The sequence below is a fragment of the Lepidochelys olivacea genome, assembly GCF_965140295.1.
Source record: "Lepidochelys olivacea isolate rLepOli2 genome assembly, chromosome: 7".
NCBI classification, from domain to species: Eukaryota; Metazoa; Chordata; order Testudines; family Cheloniidae; genus Lepidochelys; species Lepidochelys olivacea.
In genome coordinates, this window is record NC_140417.1 from 61,155,792 (window position 1) to 61,179,355 (window position 23,564).

A 23,564-nucleotide genomic window follows, 5' to 3' on the forward strand; every position below is an offset into this window, starting at 1 on the left:
CCTGAAATGTGGCACCCAGAACTGGATACACTACTCCAGTTGAGGCCTAATCAGAGCAGAGTAGAGTGGAAGAATTACTTCTTGTGTCTTGCTTACAACATTCCTGCTCATGCATCCCAGAACGATGTTTGCATTTTTTGCGACAGCATTACACTGTTGACTCATATTTAGCTTGTGATCCACTATGACCCCCAGATCCTTTTCCGCAGTATGCCTACCTAGGCAGTCCTTTCCCATTTTGTATGTGTGCAACTGTGATTGTTCTTTCCTAAGTGGAGCACTTTGCATTTGTCCTTATTGAATTTCATCCTGTTTACTTCAGACCATTTCTCCAGTTTGTCAGCTGGAGAGTCACTCTTAGTCTTGCTTACTGGCCCGATGACAATTGAACTGCTTTGGGAAAATTGCTCCTGGGTCTTGGTGGCCTCTGGCATCACAATAAATGAGAGCCTTTCAAAAGCCCAAGGCAACCCCCACCCAGACAGGCAGCTCCGTCCCTGGCAAGGCTGCGCTAAGTGCAGTTCAAGACACCCTTATACCCTCATCTCGCCACGCCACCTGGCTCTAGGGCTGCGCACAGCGTTAGACAGAACATTAGCCATGAGCAGCTTCCAGAGCAGAGATGCTGCCTCTGGGTAGAGCGCCAGGCCGAAGAACTGCTTGGAAAAAGCCCCTGTAGCTGGGCCTCAGCTCCCTTGGGGGCAGCGGTATGCGGGGGAGGGGTGCCAGTGCTGTAGTGAATGCACGCGCTGTGACTCCAGTCCCTCCCTCAGGACATGGCCCTGCAGATGTGTAAACGTGGCCATGTGAGTAACTGCTCCCCCACTGAATCCCAGCGCAGGCTGCCGTGTGCTGCTGGCCGGGGAACTGACAGGAGACACAGTATTTTCATTCAAAGACCGCGAAACCTTAGGCTTGTTTTCTTTTCTCTGCATTTGAATTAGGTTGGAGTTAAACCCAACGTGGCACCTCCCCCTCTGGTCTCTGCAAAGCCCAAACCGGCTGCTGGCGAGGTAATGCTGCTTCTCGCCAAGCTTTGGAACGCGCACACGTGCTAGCGGGGACCCTAACTGGCAGCATCACCATCCCTACTGGAGCTGGTGCTTGACATCAGTCGCCTGCAGGCCTGCCCAGCATGTCACCTCCCTGCCTGAAGCCATCCTCAGCCTGGTTTCAGGCCCCAAGACAGCATGTGCTGCTCGGGGGTGCCCCCTGCCCTCTCCTGCCAGGCCTCCTTGCAGCTCCGCGTGCTGCAATCGCACTACCCAGACGGTGTGTGATGACCCCACTGCTCCTCCCAGTGCAGAACTCTCTCCCCCATTACCCAGCCCCATGTGGAGCTGTCATGTCCACAGGCTCGTGGGGCAGCATGTCCACAGGCCAGCCCCTAGCCCTGCAATGCTGGTGGGTTGAGTCTCAAACACCCTTGGCACCTCCCAGGGCATCTGCCCACCCCTGGTGCAGAAGCCCCCTCAGCCAAGGTCCCGGTTAGGCTTCTCCATGATGCTGAAAGCCTGAATCAGCAAAATTCAAACACCCCCACTTTCACATGGCCTTTGGCCCCATCAGAGACAGAGCCAGGCAGGCTGAGTTACTTGGCCAGAGCCTCACAGCACTTCCTTCCCAGCAGATTGTCCTTGTTCTTTGCATGGAAAGTGTGGCCCCTGCTCGTGCCACTGGCCCCACCAGCGCTTTTGCTGAGCCCACGTGGCAGCACCGAGCTGTGGTAGGGGTCGGGGGCACCTGGTGGGAGTTGGTTTGGAACTGGGTGACTGACTCTATTGCACCCTGTTGTTAGGTGAAGCCGAAGCCACCGACCCGGCCTCTCCCCGAGCTGAGAAGCAAACAGGTGCGTCTCATCCTGGGTCCTCACACTGGACTTTCTGCCCACTAGCCACTCAGCTCTCACTTCACAAGTAGGGGATCTGCACACACACACACACACCCCTTCCCCCACCCACCCCCAGCTCCGCGACCAGTACTGAGGGCCCATGGCTGGCTGTGGGGGGGACAGTCTGATGGGGGGCAGCCCACACAAGAGCTGGGGGGCCTTATCCAGGAGGTTGTGTGCCTGCCAGAGTCAACCCTTGGAATGGGCAGCATGGTGTGCTGGGCCTGGGGGGGCAGAGGCAGGAGTGCTGGGGTCAGCTGAGCTGCATCCACACCACTACAGTGGCATGGCCTGAATTCACCTAGGCTGTGCTCCAGGTGCTCAGGAGTGTCCAGGGCTAGATACTGTATGGTCTGCGCTGTGCGATGGGCTGCTTTCTGCCAACCAACCAGCTGCACTGCAGCTGCCTCCAGCACTGGAAAAAAATCATTACAGCTGTCGTTAGTGAGGCCCTGCCTTGGCTTACTGGGATGGGGTGGGGGGTCTTATTTCTTTTCTTTCCCATTCTCCTATTCTGATAGCAGTTTCTGGGAGAACAGCTGCCCGTTTTTGCAGCTGAAATGGACGCTGATCCCAAAAGATTTATAATGTTGCACATTAAAGGAATGCTTTTCATCTTGCTCTTGCCAGTGTAAGGCAGATAAGCTGAATGGCTGTAGTATGGATGGGACCAAATTGTCAGCTCTGCCTATCCCGCCTGCCAAACCTACTGCCCTGATGTGTCAATCCAGTCAGCCCCAGGTGAGCCCAGCTCTGTGTGTCTGCGATCAGATTGGCTGTTGTGTTACCCAGTGGGGCTGGGCGGGGTTACCTTTGCCTGGCTAGGCTCCCTGCTTAGGTGGCTATCATGAACAGCTGCCAGTTTTTGCAGCTGAAATGGCCATTAAAGGAATGCTTTTTGTCTTGCTCTTGCCAGCGTAAGGCAGATAAGCTGAATGGCTGTAGCATGGATGGGACCAAATTGTCAGCTCTGCCTATCCCGCCTGCCAAACCTACTGCCCTGATGTGTCAATCCAGTCAGCCCCAGGTGAGCCCAGCTCTGTGTGTCTGCGATCAGATTGGCAGTTGTGTTACCCAGTGGGGCTGGGGGGGGGTTCCCTTTGCCTGGCTAGGCTCCCTGTTTAGGTGGCTATCATGCCCTGCTCCCTCACTAGCTGAGTAGCAGGCTAGTCAGCTTTGTTTTGTTTTATAGTGATTGAGCTGTTCCTCCCCTTCCTGTGCCAGTGAGGGCACTGGGCTGGGCCAATGTGCCACGGTCATTCAGTCACTGCCAGGGTGGCTTTAGCAGCGTCCCAGGACCCAGCCCCTCTCATGGCTCCTCTCTTTCTGTTTTCCAGCAGGCTGCTTCCTTGAAGGTGGCACTGAAGCCTCCAGCTTCACGGAGATGACCCAGACTGTGGCGGCTGGGACAGCAAGGCGTGGCTGGCTCCAGCGTTTCTCTAGAATGATTGAGCATTTCTGCTTCTTGCTTAATGGTACTCGACTCGCTTAGCAGAGTCTTCCTTCAAGGTCTTGAGTGTTTACATGAAATGCTTGACTCAGCTGTGCCTTAACACAGATGCTGTGGCTGCACAATACAGCAGGGCTGGCCAGCAATGGCTGCTTGGAGGCCAGGGGGGCTCACACCAGCAGACGTAGGGAAATGTTCTCAGGTTTTTACTAGTGAAAGGGCAAGGCCTTCCCAAAAGTACAAATGAGGGACACTTCTCTCACTGCAGAGCCCCCCCTCCCCATGCAGGCATAGGGGGGTGGGGGGAGCAGCTCAGGGGACCGTTCCTATTTCCATGCCATGCATGATCTGTCGCAGTGAGCCCAGCAGATCATTGTGTCATGGCAACGCACTGCCAAGACCACCCATCCTAGCATGGACCGTGTCAGCTAGATCGAGGGGACTAACCCCAGCATTGCAAGCTGGCAGCTGTAATCTCTGCCCACTGCATCCCCATGCTGCCGCCTGGAATTATGGTGTTGCTTTCAGGTGCTGGACATAGCAAACGTGCCCCGCCCCTGCGGGTGATCCAATTCGGCAGTCAGGCCGGGGTTGTGGAAGGCCATTCCAGCAATGGCCTCTTAGGTAACAGCTGGAACCTTAGCATGTTCAGAGACTGTTTTTGCCCTGCCCCTAGTGCCTGAATCCAGCCAAATGGTTTTGCTGACAGTGACACATCCAGGAGCCTGGGCTGGCTCCCCAGCCCTCCATAGGGCCTCTCCTTATAGGCAAAACAACTGTGACAAGCTGCCAGCCCAATTCCCTCAATGTCTCAAGTGTCAGCTCCTACTATCCACAGCGCAGACCCTCGTATGGCACTTTCCAGCTCTTCCAAAGCATGTCAGGATGAACTGGGACTCCTGGCTGGAGCTGGCGTTTGGGATGTTCCTGGGTTTGGGCAGGCAGTAGCCGCTCTCTCCCCAGCACAGATTTCCAAAGCTGCTGGCTGTGCAGTGCGTAGGCATGACCAGCTACTGCCAATGCAGGAGCCAGTGCTGTACGGTGCCTGGCAGGTAGCAGCCAGGACCCCAGAATCTACTGCAGTAACTTGATGCCACAGTAATACATGCTGCGCTGAGCAAACAGCCCTACTCACCCAGAGCACATCACAGTCAGCTGGTGTTGGGTTATTCTGTTGGCAACCAATGTATTTTATCATTTAAATTATTGTCTGAGTTATGGTCTGTCTGAAGGGCAAGTCACAGATGGGTTGGTTTTTTTTAATCATGATAATTTATAACCTTTAATGTGACCTTTTCACTCAGCATGGTGTTAAATCTGATGCTGCTCAGTTTGATATGAGTTGAATCAAAGGCATTGGTAAGAGTCAAAGCTGCAGGCCAGCTTGGTGCAGGGTTTCTAGATGCTGGCTGGGGGAAGGGTTAAACAGTGACTGCTAAGGGAAGGAGGTAGGACTCTCCTGCTCCCTTGCAGCCCTGTATGTGTCTTTGGAGAGCTTGGGGCACAGATCCAGCCCCTAGTCTTCGTCTCGATCATGGTCTGAGGGCTTTAGTCTAAACTCACATTGTACTTTAGAGGACTGCTGTCCTGGGGCCCAACCCTGACTTCATGGGGGCCACAGGGCAGGAGAGGGTATCCACACACAGAGTTGCTTAGCACTTTAGCAGCAGCAGCTACAATGCAGAGGTAAGTCAGCTCATACAATGGCTCTCCCCTCCATCGGTTACTGACAGTTAGAGGAAAGCTGCTGCTCTGAACCCACCTGCAACGGAACAGATTCTTCACTTGTCCAGCAGCCCAGGGTTGGCCTGTGCTCACAGGAGGAAGGTTGCATCTCTCCCTTCAATACACAGATATTTAAGCTTCTAACTTCATCTGGTTTCTATGGAAGGCAGGGGAGCCTAAATGTCTTTGTTGAATGCAGTATAGCTGCTCCATTTTTCAGCAGTGAGAAAGCAGTGCAGATAGTACATCTCTGCCCCCATCAATGGATGTGGCCCTCTGCTGTCCTGAACTGAACAAAACAAGTTTGGTTTTTCATCAGCCATAAAATGGACTTGGCCTGAACAGGAGGGAAGAGATTGAGGCTGCTCTCCTACAACTTAGCCTTAACCCCTTTTGCAGTTCCCCTGACCCAAGGAGACAGGAGAGGCTAAGCTCCTGGCAGCCTTGTTACCTTGACACCAGTGACAAGGAGGGCCCCACGCTGGCCACCGTTGCTGTGGAGCAGGGTTATGTTACTCCAATTTGATGCAAGAAAGCCCAGGGACAATGGGTTGGGGGGGTCTGTCTCCTTGCCCTGGTGCATGTACAGGGCACATTGCCCTGGAGCTGTGGGAGGATGGATGCATGTGTAACAGCTCTGTGACTGCATGGCAGGTAATGATTCTCCATCTGGCCATCACTGCTCCACCCTCCTGGATCCCACCAGTGGTGAGTGCTAGGTCTGGAGAAGCCCTGGGCTTGGGAAATCTTTCCCTCTGAGAACCTCAGCCCCCAACCATGAGCAGATCTTGCTTTAGAGCCCTAAACAGCAGAGCCCCCACAACAGCCTCTAGCTGCAGCAGGAGAGCAGGGGCTGAAGGTAGGTGTTAGGCTATACAGGTTCTGTGTACGCTCCAAGACACTTGGAGTATTTCCAGTAGGGAAACCTAGACAGGACAGGAAATGGAGGTGGTTGATCTGTTTATACTGGGCTGGGTCCTCCCCTGAGTTTGCAGAGGGTGAGACTACAGTTGCCTGCCTTCACATGAATCTGATGGCGACCTAGTAAGAGGCAGCCTAGTCCCAACGCAGGCAGGCAGGATGAGGGCAAGGTAGCCACCGAATACATGGTATCAAAATAATTTTATTCTTATCCAAAAAATTTAACATTTTGCCATATAAATGAATTTTTAAAAAAGTAAATTCCATAGAAATTTGTCCAGGCCCCAAGGCCCCCCCACCCTCAGACACAATCCAGCAGCTCGTGGAGGGAAAGTTGTTTGCTATCTCAAAACATGGACACTTCTAAATTCATTTTCAAACAGGTAAATTCCAGACCATGAGCCTTGTGAGAATTCAGACTAATGCACAAGTGACCAACACTGATCAAACCAACTGTCTCACTTATGACCAGCATGTCATGGACAGTATTTTAGAGTAGGTAAAAGTGATCAGAATGTGGACCCTAAAATGTTGGTTAGGAAAACAGGCGATTTCTGTCTAGTGCAGGAAGCACTGATCAAATATTGCCAAAGGACTGTGAACCCTTAGGAACATCCTCAAGCACTCCTTAAAGAGAAATGTACAAAAAGCAAATCACACCAAGCAAGGGAGAGTGAGCATTGACATATATATTCCAAGCCAGATAAAGAGCACATCTAAGACCAAGCTGTACAGGCCAAGTCCAGCCTGCAGCACCCTCCTTGGCAGCAGACTGAGGCCACAAGTGAACAGAAGTTTGGGAGGATCATTACTGCCCAAGGAGCACCTCCCCTCTTGCAGAGAAGGAGCTGTTTTCTGTATGCACCCTGAATCTAGCATCACCCACTGGCTATAGAGCCAGCCATTGCAGTTTTGTGCGCTGTTGCCTGCCTCCTGGAGCTGGAGGAGTGGTCTGCTCTTACAGCAATACATAGGTCTTGTACACCCAGGCACCCAAGAGAGTACAGGGCTTGTCCCCATCCCCGACCCATCAGGCATCCCTTAGACACTAAGCTCCCACTCATCCTCAGTCAGTGAGACCACTAGTGGGCACAGAACCCTGCTTATAGCAGACTTTCAAACAGCTGGAGCAGATGCTTTTTCAGTCATAGTTTGTACTTGTGACCATGCTCTCCTGCTGTAGTGCAGGCCCTCCCAGGAATGCAGACTGGTGTAGCCCACAGCCAGGCAACTGGACAGCTCAGAACTTGGACTAGAGCACAGAGACCTTGAAAGCAGGTACTTGGCATATGGCTGGAGGACTGACACACATCAGCTAATAGCTTGGTGCTTAGCAGCATGGGGAAATGGGAGGCACAGAGACTAATTCCCTGGGGACAGAGGCACAGATGTCAACCAGTCTAACTTCCTGCTAGCCAGCAGTCTTGGCAGAGCAAAGAGCCACCCAGTGTGCTGTGGCTGCTGGTCATTACAGCAGAGGGCTCAGGCCCATCTCACCTAAAACCACAGAGCAGGTGAGTTCTCCCTGGCCAGGATGCAGATTCAGAGGCTGCTACTTCAAACTCTGACAAGTCCATGGGGCCACAGGCTGCTTGGCAATGCCTGGCTTCTCTCCACGAGATGGTGGAACCGCCAGGGGGCTGTCAGTAGGACTGTGCCATTCAGCTCAGCATGGAGCCATGAGCATGTAGACTCCAGTTCTGGTGGATGAGCTGCTCTTCTCCCACCTTATCACAGTGGGGCAAGGAGGCAATGGCACTTTGGTAAGGTTCATCTGTCCTCACCCCAGAAGCTGCAGGAGTGCACAAACTCCCAATCAAGAAGTGCCATCTCTGCTGCTGCCTGGCTCCAGGAGGCTGCATGGCATTTTAATCCTCAGGTGGCTAATCGTTCCTTGGTTCCCACCTTAGTGGGGCTTTAAGAGACTGGCAAACAAATGCTGACAGCCCAATGCACAGGGAGTCACAGGGCCTTCCCTTCCTATGGGCACTAGCTTGAAAGTATCTGGACAAGAGAATACTCTGGCTGCAGCAACTAATTGTGCACCCCAAACAGCCAACAGCAAAGTGGATGCAGAGCAACAGGTCTGTAAAGCACACTGTATTCATGCTGGGACACCTCCTCCAAGAGATACGCTGCACTCTGGCTGAACACAGTAAAGGCAGAAATGCTGCAGAAAGGGCAGTGGGTTGAGAACAATAGCTCCAGTAAGAACCACAGGACTCATGCTGCAAAGTAGAAAGAGGGCATTCTGTCCCCCAGGGGAGCGAGGCAGCACAAGGACTCCCCAAGGAAGGGCAGCACAGGAGAAATGCTTAGGAGAGAACAGCCATTTGGGCACATGAGATCTACAGACACGAGGAACAGAAATGGCAGAAGCAAAGCTGCAAGCCTCAGGCCCGGTCCACACACAAATTGTAGCCCACTGACAGTAAGACAGAGTAGGCCAGCTGCCTGAGCATGGCCACAATTATACCCGGACAAAAGAGATTGGGGCTGTATTGCTAGTCCTGCAGAGGAAGAGGAACCTTCACAGCAGTGTAACAGCACGCACTCGAGGGCTCACACTCATTTAACTATTTCAACCAGGGAACCCCCTGAGTAAAATAGTTAAATCGGCACAAAAATCAGTGTGTGTGGGCCAGTCCCGGTGAGAGCCCTGGCCTCCTGAGTGAGCGCATCAGCAGGTGCTAAGGCAGGTTCAGGTTTTTAAACCTTGAACTGAATACTTCAGAGAACAAGGTAAATTATTAGCATTCAGGAAAAAATACAGAGCAAGTTCCCCAGACAAGCCCCCAGTCCAGCCCCAGCTCCACACTCCCTGCAACATCAACTGCAGGGCAAAATGCAGGTGCTCAGCGTTTCCAAGAAGCACCCACAGGGCTGAGTGGGCTAGTGCAGCCCGTGGAGCCGGAGGGTGGGATGAGCACATAGACTCCAATTCTGGTGGATGAGGCTGCTCTTTTCCCACCTTAGCAGAGTGGGGGTCAGGGCCAGATGGGAGGCAAGACATTCTGGAACCAATCCCGGTGATCTAAACCCCACCCCAGGACTTAAAAGGGAGCATCTACACAACAGTATGTGAAATACCACCTGAACAGTGGCCCTACCCTTGGAGAAGAGGGGAGGAGACTACACCAAACACAGCTCCTGTAGGAATTCCCCCCACCCTAGGATAGTGGGTCAAGGGACAGACAGCAGAGGGGGGCTTCCTTCCTGTGCCACGAGCAGGGAAGCATCCCAAGCAGCAGCACCACTCAGTTGAGGACATTATGGATGGTCAAAAATGCTAACAGGCAATGGGTTGGGCAATGGGAGCTGTTCACACTGAGCGCCTGCTCTCTGGGGAAGCGACAATACTTCATTCAAAAACAGAATACCCTCACATTAAATGACTCCAATCGGGAGCTGCTTCTGCAGACCTCCCACCGCAGGAGCTCAGCAGCCTGATCCCGACACCCTGGGGCAGAGCTGCAGAAGTGGTGGAGCAAGACTGAGCTGAAGCAGCTGGTTGAGCCCATTCCCTGCTTGGAGGCAGAACGAACACTGGGCCACCCCAGCACTGGAGAGGTGGGCAGCAAGACAGCCAACTGAGTCCCTCATGCGTGGCGTGGCGGGGGAAAGGAGACGACTTTGACCCAGACCTGGGAGCGCTGATTCCTACGTCCTCCATCTGCACTTGCTCTCCTCTCTTTGTCTGCCAGATGCAGAGAGGCAGCAGCCCTCCCAGGGCAAGGAGGCAAAGCTAACTGAAAGGAGGCTGGGGGGGGCCTGGCAGAGGCATCTGTGGTCAGGGCAGGTTTCACAAGTCTGTCCCCTTGCCCTCAGTACCTGGCACCATATGCTGCCTGCTCCTCAGTCCGCATCTTTGGAGGGGAGGAGACAGAGCCATACAGCACCAAAGAGCAGAACACGATCTTCATTGCACATAGGGCAGCTAAGGAGACAGGCAGCCCAGGTAGCACAGCATTACCATTATAGACTAGTGCCAAGTTCAAAGCAGTTAGTGTTGCTATCTACAGAAAGGATTAGAACTATATGGTTCCTATTTAAAAAAAAAAAATCTACTTGCCACCAAGCCCATCCTAGCAGGACCTCTGGCATCTAGGGAGCTGAGCAGGTGTGCACAGTGAGGCACGACGCAGATGAAAGTCGGTAGCATTTTACAAGAAGAAATTAAGTTTACATCTAGATGAGCGACAGGCCTTAGAGCAGCATGAGGGAGGTTAACGAGTCAGTCCAGCCTCAGGGCGTGGGCAGCAAAACGACCACGCTTTCCATCCCACTCACCCAGCGCCCTCGAGGGCCCCTAGGCCAAACCTCCTTCCACAAAGGTAATGCAGAACACAGGCCTTCTAAACAACTGCACCTCCTGCAGAAGGCTCCCTGGCTTCTGTCCTTTAATATTCCAGTATAGGCAGGTTTAAGTACAGGATTGTCCCTCATTCGGAAGCACCAGCTCAAACAGGGAGTGAGAAAAGGGAAAGGCAGAGCCCTCAACACAGTTGTTGCTTAAAGAAATCAATCCAATTGTCACATCTGTGTAGAAAGAGGCTGCGTGTGCTGCGTCCGCCCCACTGGGGCATGGCAGAGAGCAGACAGCGCCCCGGTAGCACACCAGGGAGGACACTGGTCTGCACGACACAGCTGCTTCCTCCAGAGCTTGCTGAAGCTTTTCCACCTCTTGCATCAGCCTGTGCTCTCTGGTTTTTTGAGGTGGCTTCCCCCAGAGAGTGCAGGATCCTCCTTTGAAAGGAGGCTGGCTTCTGGCACGGTCCTCATAGCCACGTGTTTGAAGGTGCAGGAATCCAAAAACATGCTGGGGATGCTGTTACCAAAATACAGCTTGCTGTTGGCAGCAATGGCCTGATACTTCTTCAGCTCCAGATACGCTGGCGTGAGTTTCAGCTATACAGAGTGAGAGAGCAGATCCCATAAGAGGCAACATTCTCATGCAGACATCACTGGATTTATCCCCACAGGTCCCCTCTCACCCAGCAACAGGGGTTTGTGGTCGACATTTAAATCCCTGCGCCAGAAAACTGGATTGATATCAGATAAATTAAACATTCCCATATCACTTGCCATTTGGAGCCCTCCCCTTCCTCAGTGGAGTGAAGAGACCAAGCAAGTCTACACTTTGGGTCACTTTGTTCCAAAAGCACTCCCCATACCTTGTTAGAGTCAGCCATTTTCTGAGCCGTGTAATATTCTGCATCAGCTTTTGTTCTCTCTCTTGCTAGCAAAACAGCATCTAACAGCAAGAGAAAGTCAAATAGAAAAGAACATTAGAACTGAAATAGCAACATTACTACAAGCCCTCTGGGACTGTGATGTAAGGAGATCACTGGCTGTGCCTGGTCACAGCCAGGCTGAGCAACACACATGTGCAGGCACTGAAGAGCTGGTGGAAAACACTCAGGGAGAATTTACCCTCAGTTAAGAGCTACAGTTGTGTGAGGTTTATTATTTGCATTGTGATAGCACCATGGATCCCCGGGTTTCTCCTCCACCCATAGTTACTGGGGGTGCGGGGAGGGTGCCTCTGGGAGACCTTGTGCTAACAGCTAGCGGGGCAGGGGGAGAGGGCGCGAAGAGAGAAAGAAGAGAGGAGAAATGTCACTACTCAAGCTCCAGTTACCTTCAATCTCAGAAATTCTCTTCTCTGTTTCCTTCTCCATAACCTTCTGTCGATAATGAATCTTGGCCACCTCAGCCGCCTTCTCAGCTTCTGCAATTACAAACTGCAGCTCAGACAATGCTCGCTCAAGCACCTGTGGCCACAGCATGTGGACAATAGTTTTGAATGGACTGCACTGGATATTATTGCTGATAAGAGGCTCAGTACCAGGCTATCCCTACAGCTCACTTCTTCCATCCCCTCAAGGTGCTTCAAAAATTAACAGTTACAGCTGGGTGGCACGATCAGGAAACACAACAGTGATGGGTTCTAGCACTGCAGTAACTCAGCCACCTTTCACACAGGTGGTGCTACCAGTAAATTATGCCCTACAAACTTCCTAGGAGACAATCAGCCTGCAGAGCTCAGCCACTTTCACCAGGACAGCTTGTGATTCCAGTCCACAGGACTGATCTGGCTTACAAGTGTCCCCAGTGCAGTATGCAGCTCCATCCTGAATGCCCTTACAATGTACTGAAAACAAACCGTTTAGTGATGTGATGCACACATCTTGGGTAGAAGCCAAACTACTAAGAATTTCTCTTCAAAAGGAACATCTCTAAGTTCTAAGCAGCTTCCAAGGGAGGGATGTTGAGAACTCTAGTGAGCTTCTAAGCCCCTATCCTGCACCACAATGTAGCACTTTACAAGGGGGAATCATTCATGGAAGTGGCATGTGCTCCCTGAACTAGAGTTGGACAGGACCACTGGGGCTGCTCTCCATTCCTTTCCAAAAGGGCCATGACCCCCAGGAGTAGGCTTTAAAACCGCTCTGAAAGACGGCCCCTCCATCAGCACAGCATCCCTAACACCACATGGGGGACTGGGGTCAGCACAACACAAACTGTTGACATGACAAGAGAGAATAAAACTGCTGAAGTTAAAACACACAGCTTCATAGCATAATGTGCTTCTGCACCAGGTGCCCACTGGGCAATTACAGGCCCCACTGCATGGTCAGAAGCAACATCACCACAAAAACTGGTAGCCACCAACTGCTGCAGGGTGCAATGCGGCCTTGTGATGAGGTGCTCAGAGATCTGCTGTCCCCAGTGAGGGAGTCAGTGCTGATTCAGAGGGAGGAGCCTCATCTACTGAATCATCAGCTGCACGATTTATCCTGGATGTCTCCCACCTGACTAGCGACCTAGCCTGTTCCTGCTTGGCTAGGGACAGCAGACTGTCCAAAGGGCTTGGCTGGGATGTTCTGTCCATGTTCAGATGAAATCTGAAGATACTAGTCCTTGGCATACTTGTGTGTCAATGACTCTTCAACATACCTATGAGAGCCTTCTTCCTCTCAGTCTCCGCCTCCTTCTCCACAACCTTTTGCTTCTGTGCTACTACGAGCAGTTTGGTCTTTTCAGCCTCCCTGCACCACAAAAGAGTTTGCAAGTGAGCTTTCAGGGTGTAGATTTAGAACAAACACAGCCAGCAATGTCACCATCCCAAAAGGGAGCAGTTGAGTGCAGGTGGGAGAGACACGGAGTTGCAGGTACAGAACAACCAGAGACAGCACACAAACAAGCATGCTTGGTGAATATAGGGTGAACTGAAGGTTTACTTGTTAAAAACTCCAGTAAATTGACTGTAGAATAGGAGCAGCTCACTTGTCTATTTGGGATTTTGCTTTTGCTCCTGGGTTTTTTCGTGCTGCACTTAACTGGTGGTTGCTGTGTCACAACAGGCTGCCCTTGGAGTCCAATGTGTAAATCTCAACATCATTTAACTCAGAATCCAGTTAGCGGGATTTACTCCACGAGACATAACTGGAAGCCAGCTGACTGCTTGAGCAAAGGGGAGGTTAACCGAGCCCTGCCTGAGGCTCTGCCCAGTACAAGCTTAGCAAGGGAAGGAGGAGTTACTGTTTTAAAGATGGCCCTGAATGGTCCTTTGCACATGGGAGCCTCGTTACATGGAAGCACTAAATTCATGAAAGGGGTGGAGTGCAGAAATACCTGCCCTCTGCACCTGCAATGATCTAGGGCTTCAGCCAGAAGAGTCCGACACCGTATCCTGCATGAGAAAGTCTTGCTGCCCATCCTGAACCAAACGGCAAGGGTGGCTTGTAATTGACATGACTTATGGGTGGGGTTGCTAGGAAGTGTATCCTAGACCACTGCAAGCTTTATGGATCAAAGACCTGCACCTAGAAACAGGCAGCCAGTACCTGGGACAAGGCACAGAGCTTACACAAACAAGTACTCCACTCAAAAGACAAGCTACTGCATTCTGCATTAGCTAGAGCACCCCACTGCTTTTCCGGGACAGCTCCAAGATAGAGCACACTGCAGTGACAGAGCCTCTGGGCCAGAAGGGTCAGTTACCCTGGAAAAGATGCTTGCATCTGTGCCACCATTGTCATCTGGGAAGCCAAACAACCAAGGCTCCCTAACAACCCCAAGACTAAACCGTGTCCTGACAACAAGGCAACAACACCCCTTCAGCAGAGGGTACTCTCTATTCCTGGTTCCAGATGTGAACCCGGGCAAATCAGCATCATATCCACGCCAGAATTTAGCATAGAGTGGAAAGAAAATGAAGTAAGAGTGGATACAGCTGTAGGTAGGAGGAAGGGCAGTGTAGATACAAGTCTAATAGGTTATACTGGTAGTAAAATAACCGTGCCTAATAGGGTACAGAATGTGAGTGAGGCCAAACAGCAAAAATTAAGATGTTTGTACACTAATGCAAGGAGCCTAGGTAACAAAATGGAGGAACTAGAGTTACTGGTGCAGGAAGTGAAACCAGATATTATAGGTATAACAGAGACCTGGTGGAATAGTAGTCATGACTGGGCTACAGGTATTGAAGGGTATGTGCTGTTTAGGAAAGACCGAAATAAAGGTAAAGGTGGTGGAGTAGCACTGTATATCAATGATGAGATAGAATGTAAAGAAATAAGAAGCGATGAAATGGATATGACTGAGTCTGTCTGGGCAACAATTAAATTGGGGAAGAAAACTATTAGAGCCTCCCCTGGGATAGTACTTGGCGTGTGCTATAGACCGCCGGGATCTAATTTGGATATGGATAGAGCCCTTTTTAATGTTTTTAATAAAGTAAATACTAATGGAAACTGTGTGATCATGGGAGACTTTAACTTCCCAGATATAGACTGGAGGACGAGTGCTAGTAATAATAATAGGGCTCAGATTTTCCTAGATGTGATAGCTGATGGATTCCTTCAGCAAGTAGTTGCTGAACCGACTAGAGGGGATGCCATTTTAGATTTGGTCTTGGTGAGTAATGAGGACCTCATAGAGGAAATGGTTGTAGGGGATAATCTTGGCTCAAGTGATCATGAGCTAATTCAGTTCAAACTGAATGGAAGGATTAACAAAAATAAATCTGCAACTAGGGTTTTTGATTTCAAAAGGGCTGACTTTCAAAAATTAAGGAAATTAGTTAGGGAAGTGGATTGGACTGAAGAATTTATGGGTTTAAAGGTAGAGGAGGCCTGGGATTATTTTAAATTAAAGCTGCAGAAGCTATCGGAAGCCTGCATCCCAAGAAAGGGGAAAAAATTCATAGGCAGGAGTTGTAGACCAAGCTGGATGAGCAAGCATCTTAGAGAGGTAATTAAGAAAAAGCAGAAAGCATATAGGGAGTGGAAGAAGGGAGGGATCAGTAAGGAAAGCTACCTTATTGAGGTCAGAATATGTAGGGATAAAGTGAGACAGGCTAAAAGTCAAGTAGAGTTGGACCTTGCAAAGGGAATTAAAACCAATAGTAAAAGGTTCTATAGTCATATAAATAGGAAGAAAACAAAGAAAGAAGAAGTGGGACCGCTAAAAACTGAGGATGGAGTGGAGGTCAAGGATAATCTAGGCATGGCCCAATATCTAAACAAATACTTTGCCTCAGTCTTTAATAAGACTAAAGAGGATCTTAGGGATAATGGTAGCATGATAAATGGGAATGAGGATATGGAGGTAGACATCACCATATCTGAGGTAGAAGCGAAACTCAAACAGCTTAATGGGACTAAATCGGGGGGCCCAGATAATCTTCATCCAAGAATATTAAAAGAATTGGCACAAGAAATTGCAAGCCCATTAGCAAGAATTTTTAATGAATCTGTAAACTCAGGGGTTGTACCGTATGATTGGAGAATTGCTAACATAGTTCCTATTTTTAAGAAAGGGAAAAAAAGTGATCCAAGTAATTATAGGCCTGTTAGTTTGACATCTGTAGTATGCAAGGTCTTGGAAAAAATTTTGAAGGAGAAGGTAGTTAAGGACATTGAAGTCAATGGTAAATGGGACAAAATACAACATGGTTTTACAAAAGGTAGATCGTGCCAAACCAACCTGATCTCCTTCTTTGAGAGAGTAACAGATTTTTTAGATAAAGGAAACGCAGTGGATCTAATTTACTTAGATTTTAGTAAGGCGTTTGATACTGTGCCACATGGGGAATTATTAGTTAAATTGGATAAGATGGGCATCAATAGGAAAACTGAAAGGTGGATAGGGAATTGGTTAAAGGGGAGACTACAACGGGTCCTACTGAAAGGTGAACTGTCAAGTTGGAGGGAGGTTACCAGTGGAGTTCCTCAAGGATCAGTTTTGGGACCAATCTTATTTAATCTTTTTATTACTGACCTGAGCACAAAAAGTGGGAGTGTGCTAATAAAGTTTGCAGATGATACAAAGCTGGGAGGTATTGCTAATTTAGAGAAGGACAGGGATACCCTACAGGAGGATCTGGATGACCTTGTAAACTGGAGTAATAGGAATAGGATGAAATTTAATAGTGAGAAGTGTAAGGTCATGCATTTAGGGATTAACAACAAGAATTTTAGTTATAAGCTAGGGACGCATCAACTAGAAGTAACGGAGGAGGAAAAGGACCTTGGAGTATTGGTTGATCATAGGATGACTATGAGCTGCCAATGTGATATGGCTGTGAAAAAAGCTAATGTCGTCTTGGGATGCATCAGGAGAGGTATTTCCAGTAGGGATAAGGAGGTTTTAGTACCGTTATATAAGGCACTGGTGAGACCTCACCTGGAATACTGTGTGCAGTTCTGGTCTCCCATGTTTAAGAAGGATGAATTCAAACTGGAACAGGTACAGAGAAGGGCTACTAGGATGATCCGAGGAATGGAAAACTTGTCTTATGAAAGGAGACTCAGGGAGCTTGGCTTGTTTAGCCTAACTAAAAGAAGGTTGAGGGGAGATATGATTGCTCTCTATAAATATATCAGAGGGATAAATACCAGAGAGGGAGAGGAATTATTTAAACTCAGTACCAATGTGGACACAAGAACAAATGGATATAAACTGGCCACTAGGAAATTTAGATTAGAAATTAGACGAAGGTTTCTAACCATCAGAGGAGTGAAGTTTTGGAATAGCCTTCCGAAGGAAGTAGTGGGGGCAAAAGATCTATCTTGCTTTAAGATTAAACTCGATAAGTTTATGGAGGAGATGGTATGATGGGATAACATGGTTTTGGTAATTAAATATTCATGGTAAATAGGCCCAATGGCCTGTGATGGGTTTTTAGATGAGGTAAGATCCAAGTTACCCGGGAAAGAATTTTCTGTAGTATCTGGCTGATGAATCTTGCCCATATGTTCAGGGTTTAGCTGATCGCCATATTTGGGGTCGGGAAGGAATTTTCCTCCAGGGCAGATTGGAAGGCCCTGGAGGTTTTTCGCCTTCCTCTGTAGCATGGGGCACGGGTCACTTGCTGGAGGATTCTCTGCTCCTTGAGGTCTTCAAACTACAATTTGAGGACTTCAATAGCACAGAGATAGGTGTGAGGTCTTTTTTAGGAGTGGTGGGTGAAATTCTGTGGCCTGCATTGTGCAGGAGGTCAGACTAGATGATCATAATGGTCCCTTCTGACCTAAATATCTATGAATCTATGAATATCCACGTGACCAAGCGGAGCCAAAGCCAGTTAGCTCCCTTCCAAGGTAACCTGCTTCAACTCTCCACTCCACTATTCTATCCAAAAGACAGCATGCTACCCTGTGCGAGGACCTACGATGTCTGTCCTTTGCATTCTGGTGCTCTCTGCTAGCTGTGGTAGATGTAATTAACAACCGGCCCAAGCACCGAGTATATTCCTGCTAACACGAGCGAAGGAAATGGAAGAGCTTTCATTATTTGCAGAGGCACATGAAAGGGAAGAGAAGTTCAAAATGCTAGAGATCTGAGAAGGGCACAAACAGACTGGTTAAGAATAAAGCAGCTAAGCCAGAATATTAAAATAGGATTTAGACTCAGGAACTTCACCATGCACTGAACTTCTCCTGACCCCAAACATCTCTTGCAGATGCACATAAGGTGTCTACCCATGAGCTAAGCTGCATCCACAGGGCACAGACAGCTACTCTGGCTGTCTGAGGGACCTCCATACAACGCTCTTACTGGAGTTCGGGGGAGTGACACAGAAAACCTGATGAGTCTAGAGGACAAGAGATCTGTGGCCAATTAAGGAGCTTCTTGTAAGGGGAGGCCAAGCAGTCCTCTGCTTCAAAGGATGGTGGTTAGAACACAGGATTCACACCAGGACCATGGGCCCTGGAGTTTTAAGAAGGGGGCAGAGATGGACCCAGGGGAAGATCAAGTTCCAGGGCTGACTATTGGGACTCCTCTAAAGGTGTTTACACTAAACATTCAGGCAAGCTATCATCTCATTCATTGATTCAGAGCCCCAGACTGCCCTCACCACAAGCTTGCTGCTCTCTGAGGATACTGAGGATCCCTGTGACACAGGCTGCTGGATTGGAAGGATGGTCTGGTGGTGAAGAAGTGGTTCCCAAACTTTTTACTAACACCACCCACCAGCTGCCTTAGCTATTAAGGCATTTGTTCAAAACTTAGGAGAGTTGGGCTTGGTTCTTGGCTCTGCCAGACTCCATACATCTCAGTTCCCATCCATGCATTGGGGATAATAGCACTGCCCTAGTTTCCTGGAGGTCTGTGAAGGTAACTTAATGAATGTTTGCAAGGTACTCAGAGACGGCCCTGGTGATGGGAGTACAAAGGCAGAGCACATATGTAGCACTGCTAACCCCAGATTATCAAAAGTCACAAATCAGAACTCAAAAAGTCTTGAGATTCCGTTTAAAAATAGGTTTCAGAGTAACAGCCGTGTTAGTCTGTATTCGCAAAAAGAAAAGGAGTACTTGTGGCACCTTAGAGACTAACCAATTTATTTGAGCATGAGCTTTCGTGAGCTACAGCTCACTTCATCGGATGCATACTGTGGAAAGTGTAGAAGATATTATATACACACAAAGCATGAAAAAATAATGAAAATGCTGGAAATGGCCCACCTTGATTATCATACACAATGTAAGGAGAGTGGTCACTTTGGATAAGCTATTACCAGCAGGAGAGTGAGTTTGTGTGGGTGGGTGGGTGAGAAAACCTGGATTTGTGTTGGAAATGGCCCACCTTGATTATCATACACATTGTAAGGAGAGTGGTCACTTTAGCTAAGCTATTACCAGCAGGAGAGTGGCGTGGGAGGAGGTATTTTTTCATGCTGTGTGTGTATATAATAAGATCTTCTACACTTTCCACAGTATGCATCCGATGAAGTGCGCTGTAGCTCACAAAAGCTTATGCTCAAATAAATTGGTTAGTCTCTAAGGTGCCACAAGTATTCCTTTTCGTTTAAAAATATTGATCTGTTTTCACTAATAAGTTTTGGGTTTATTTGCAGTCCAATATCTTAACCTACAGGGCTGCATCAGGGCCACTTTTCAAGCTTTCTTTCACAACCACAAATGCTAGAAACTTACTTTTTGGTAATTAAGCCAAAATTCTCATGTGATCACATGACTCCAGCAGCTGGGGCTTGATGGAAAACAGCAAATATCACAAGACTTGTGATACAATTGTGAAAGTGGGCAACACTGCCAAGTCACCCTATCCTGCCATGCCACAGAGTGCATCCCGGCCCCAAGTGCAGCATAGCCCACAGCCAGATAAAGCCTCCACCTGGCCTTGTTACACAGATGGGAACATAGTCTGCGTAATGACTAGCGTGCGTGCGTGGTGCAAAAACTGTCCTCCAACATTCTCCTACCCATGCCTGGGATTAAGCACCTCGCTTATTCTATTGCTCCTGCTGTCCTTACATTCTGCTTGGCCTTGTGTATCTTTGCTCTCCTTTTTTTCCCCAGACACCTACCCCCTTTCTGGAGGCAACTTCCAGGTTCATCTATTTCCCACCATCCCAGCACCAGTACCCACCAGCAGCAAAGACTGCCCTTGTGCAGCTGCTGCAGACAGACACCACCCACCCCCAAGCAGGGACAGCAGAGTGAGTGTTAACTACGATGGGCAGTTTAACCGTATGCTATAGACTAGCTAACGTAAACCCTGAATGGCTCCCATGCCTCAGCTCTGCACTTAACCGTGACTCTGGGAAAGGACAGCATACAGGGGAAGCAGTACAGTGTGATCCTTCCTCAGAGTCCTGAGGGAATTTCTAGAAAGCAGGCTCCCGCATGGACAATAGCAGATGGGCAATGCTTGAGGCTGCTAAACCCTCCCAGACAGGTTCCAGGGAGCTTTGTGATGTCTGAAGTTGCAATCTGCACAGAAACAGAGAGACCAGTTCTGCATCACCATCCACCTACAGACACCTTCACACCAAGCAGGCTGCACTGGTTTTATAGCTGCTTTACTCTTCCACACACACAGGGAGGAAGGGGAAGCAAACGAGCCATCTCCAGGGCTCCCTCCTCTGGTACTGTAGCAGCTGCTAATGGTCTGGAAGATGATGCACCAACCAGGAAGGCAAAAAAGCCAGTTCAAATTTCATCTCCACGTGAAATTGGGGAGGGGGAATCTATCTCCTCAGAAGAACAGGAGAGAAGGGTGAGAGAAGAGCCCCACTTTGCTGCACTTGAGTCCTTGACAATCTCCATTTACATCCGAGCCAGTGGCCAATTCGGCCTTTCCTTCCACCAGGGAAGGGACACTCACAAAGCATGCTCAATAGATACAGCGTTCAGCACACTACTGCAGTGAGATAGTGACATTACAGAAGAGCCCTGTCTAATTCAATACATATGAAACCATTAGAGCTTTGCTGAGATGAGTTCTGCTACCCATGGATAGGGAAGGAGATCCTTCTGTGAGTGTCTCTGCTCGCTGCCAGCAGGAGTTGAATTCTAGCAACAGAAGATGGTAAGAGGAAGAGCCGCCTCCTCCTCTAGTCAATTCCACGGAATTTCTCCACTAACATACAATGAGGAATAAGAAGCGTGGACCCCTCTATGGGGTCCTGGGCACCAACTGCAGTGGCTGTGAAGGGGCCCACCACTCCCCCTGATAGGACATTCTGGAACTATTACACACCCTAGTTGGTGTGAGGAGCATGAACCTGCTAAACAATGGGATCTGCTGCGCAAGTACTCACATTAGTTCGAAGTTTCTTCGGATGGCTTCTGGGATTTTGGGCTTTGTAACACGCACAGCCTGAAAAAGAAGCCAAAGGGCATTTAAAAACAGACTCTACAATTAGAACTGCACAGCTGGGAAACCACCTGCAAGAAACGCAACTTATTCTGCTAAAATAATCTGATTTAGGCAGTGCCATCTAGTAGAGAAAACTCTAAATCTCATACCAGCAGAACTTAGACATTGGACATCACTATGTGAGGTTCAGAAAGTGACTTACAGGTTGGTGGTTCCATTCAGCTTCTCTGTTCCTGTCCTACAAGAAGTTGTCACTGAGAATAGAACATCTCCACCTATGAGGTCACTCTGAAAAGGTCACCCCCTTTGAACCTCTCCACTGTCTCCCTGTTTCTCTGCCTCTTTTTGAGCTGCCCTCATACACACAACTTCCTCCATACTCTGGTCTGCCACGCCATCCTGGTCTCCTCATTGCATTCCCTCTTCAGAACTCCCCTCCCCAACAAAGCCAACTGGAAGGGAGTCGGCAACATTCACATGTGTAACTTTTATCCTTCAGAAAAACCCAAAAGAGCAGGACAGTGTGATTGTACACAGGCAGCTCTCCAAGAACAGTTACTAGAAAGTAATGTTTCTCTCCTTTAAGGGCCTCTGTGCATTCCTCTTGTGGGCGATTAGCAAGCAGAGCTCCACCAGATCCTTAGCTAAATATGGATGACAGCACAGCTCTCCCAGACTTGGCACTGGAGCATGGTGCTAAATCTGAGACTAGCATCTGATGAAAGTGTGCACCGAACTCCAAGTTGCTGCTGTGCAAGTCTCCAGCAGGGAAACTTGCCTAAGGCAGATCGCTGCTGCTGTGGTGGCTCTCATGAAGTGGGTATTGAAACCAGGGGGTACTAGTTCCCTAGCTAAGATGTATGAATGTTCTAGTCATCTCCTAACCCAGTGCAAGAGTCTGTTCAACGATGTGTTCCTCCATGGCATCTCTCCTTATATGCAACAAATAACCTACTGCATTTTCTAAAGGATTTGGTCTTTTCCAGATAACAGAACACCCTCTTTACATCTGTATGGATACAGAGTTGCCCTTGGATGGGAATGAGGCCTGGGGAAGAATATAGGGAGGGAAATGCATTGAGATAGGACAGACCATCCTAGGCATGAAGCTGGAATGGGGCCTCATGGTGAACCACAGTGTAAGGCGGAGTGGCCATCAAAACAGAGAGCTCACTCCCCTGCCTAGCACATGTAATTTCAGCCTAGAAAGCTACAAGCCATTGTACATAAAGGGCTCTATTAAAAATCCTGATGCAACCTTAGCCAAGTGAGCACATGGCTTCAGTGACACAGGATACAGAATGCTGGGCAAGTTGCACAGTAAGGAACATTATACCAGAGACTTCAAAATGCAATGCTATTCTGAGACGGGACTGAAAATGCCAGGCAGGACTCAAGATGAAGTATGCTTAGTTTACAAGTTAAACTATGTGGCTTCTAACTGTAGGTCCTGCAAACTCAGTTTGGGCTCAGTCAAGCTGGCTGCCTTCCAATTCCTAACAAGTGACAAAGATCTGGCAGGCTGAGAGCTATCCTCAGTTGTCTTCAATAGGATAGCACATGTCTGAGGACAGGATTTAGTTCTGCAATTTAAATTCAATTAATGGTGACCTGCAAAGAACTTTTAAAACTGTGCTTGTGCCCTTTTTTGCTCTTTTTGATGGATACAGAGGGTTTGAAAAAGAGCTAGTTTTTAAACTTAAAGAAGGTTTTTCCCCGCTTGTTTTTTACCTTAAAAATATCAGGCCTGTTAAATCTGGATGGCTTAGGTGGTTAGGAAAGGCAAGGCCTCAGGGCTCTTCCAAAGTTGATTGTGACATGATGCTTACCACAATCTGTCATTGTCTACAGGGACTGTGCAATTGCAAAGACAAGCTGTGAGGTGGAAGGATGTTTTTTGTGAGCTCTTCACACCCGATGGAAGGACTGAGGCCATAGATTTTTTTAATATAGGCTCCCTCCACTCAAAATATTAATTTAGCAAGTTAAATTTGATAACAAAAACAAGCAAAGTAGAAGGAGTCTGACCCTTCCCGCTGACTCAGCTTTCACTTGTTTAATTCTTGTGATGGGGTACCAGAATGGGGGCCTCTCAAGTGACTGCTCACAGGTTCTTCAGCCATCACAAAGAGTCTCACAGCCTAGATGGAACCTGATTTCTAATGTAAAATGCAAGCAGAAAAAAGTCTTTTGGAAACAACCTCCCTCTGTACACATGACACAGAAGAGGAACAAGCCCAATTTTCTCCTGTTCAAGTTACCTTTAACAAGTGTGCTGATGTGTAGGCTGGGACAGACTCCCGCTCACACTCTCAGAGCTGGGTTGGCTCTGCAGGGATGACAGAAATAGTAAAAACTTATTTTTGTCACTAATATGTTTGCAGATGTAACTAATACATGCAGATCTGTGCAGAAAGAAGGGACCACTTCTCTCTCTTTCAC

At 48.9% G+C, this 23,564-nt stretch overlaps 2 protein-coding genes across 4 annotated transcripts in view; one reads left to right on the top strand and one right to left on the bottom strand.

Moving 5' to 3' along the window:
- ADAM8 (ADAM metallopeptidase domain 8) overlaps nt 1-4,662 on the top strand; it is a 97,021-nt gene extending 92,359 nt beyond the window's left edge. Inside the window, exons 22-26 of the mRNA XM_084635583.1 lie at nt 945-1,013; nt 1,799-1,849; nt 2,522-2,632; nt 2,808-2,918; nt 3,229-4,662. Coding sequence (XP_084491709.1) covers nt 945-1,013; nt 1,799-1,849; nt 2,522-2,632; nt 2,808-2,918; nt 3,229-3,279 — 393 coding nt within the window. The 3' untranslated portion in view covers nt 3,280-4,662. The remainder of the gene's footprint in view (nt 1-944; nt 1,014-1,798; nt 1,850-2,521; nt 2,633-2,807; nt 2,919-3,228) is intronic.
- Nucleotides 4,663-6,169: 1,507 nt separating this feature from the next.
- Nucleotides 6,170-23,564, bottom strand: part of ERLIN1 (ER lipid raft associated 1) — a 68,388-nt gene continuing 50,993 nt past the window's right edge. For all 3 annotated transcript variants that reach the window (XM_084633253.1, XM_084633251.1, XM_084633252.1), the window contains exons 8-12: nt 21,064-21,122; nt 12,948-13,039; nt 11,629-11,718; nt 11,162-11,241; nt 6,170-10,895 (exon numbers count right to left, since the gene is read on the bottom strand). In XM_084633253.1, coding sequence (XP_084489379.1) covers nt 10,677-10,895; nt 11,162-11,241; nt 11,629-11,718; nt 12,948-13,039; nt 21,064-21,122 — 540 coding nt within the window. In that variant the 3' untranslated portion in view covers nt 6,170-10,676. The remainder of the gene's footprint in view (nt 10,896-11,161; nt 11,242-11,628; nt 11,719-12,947; nt 13,040-21,063; nt 21,123-23,564) is intronic.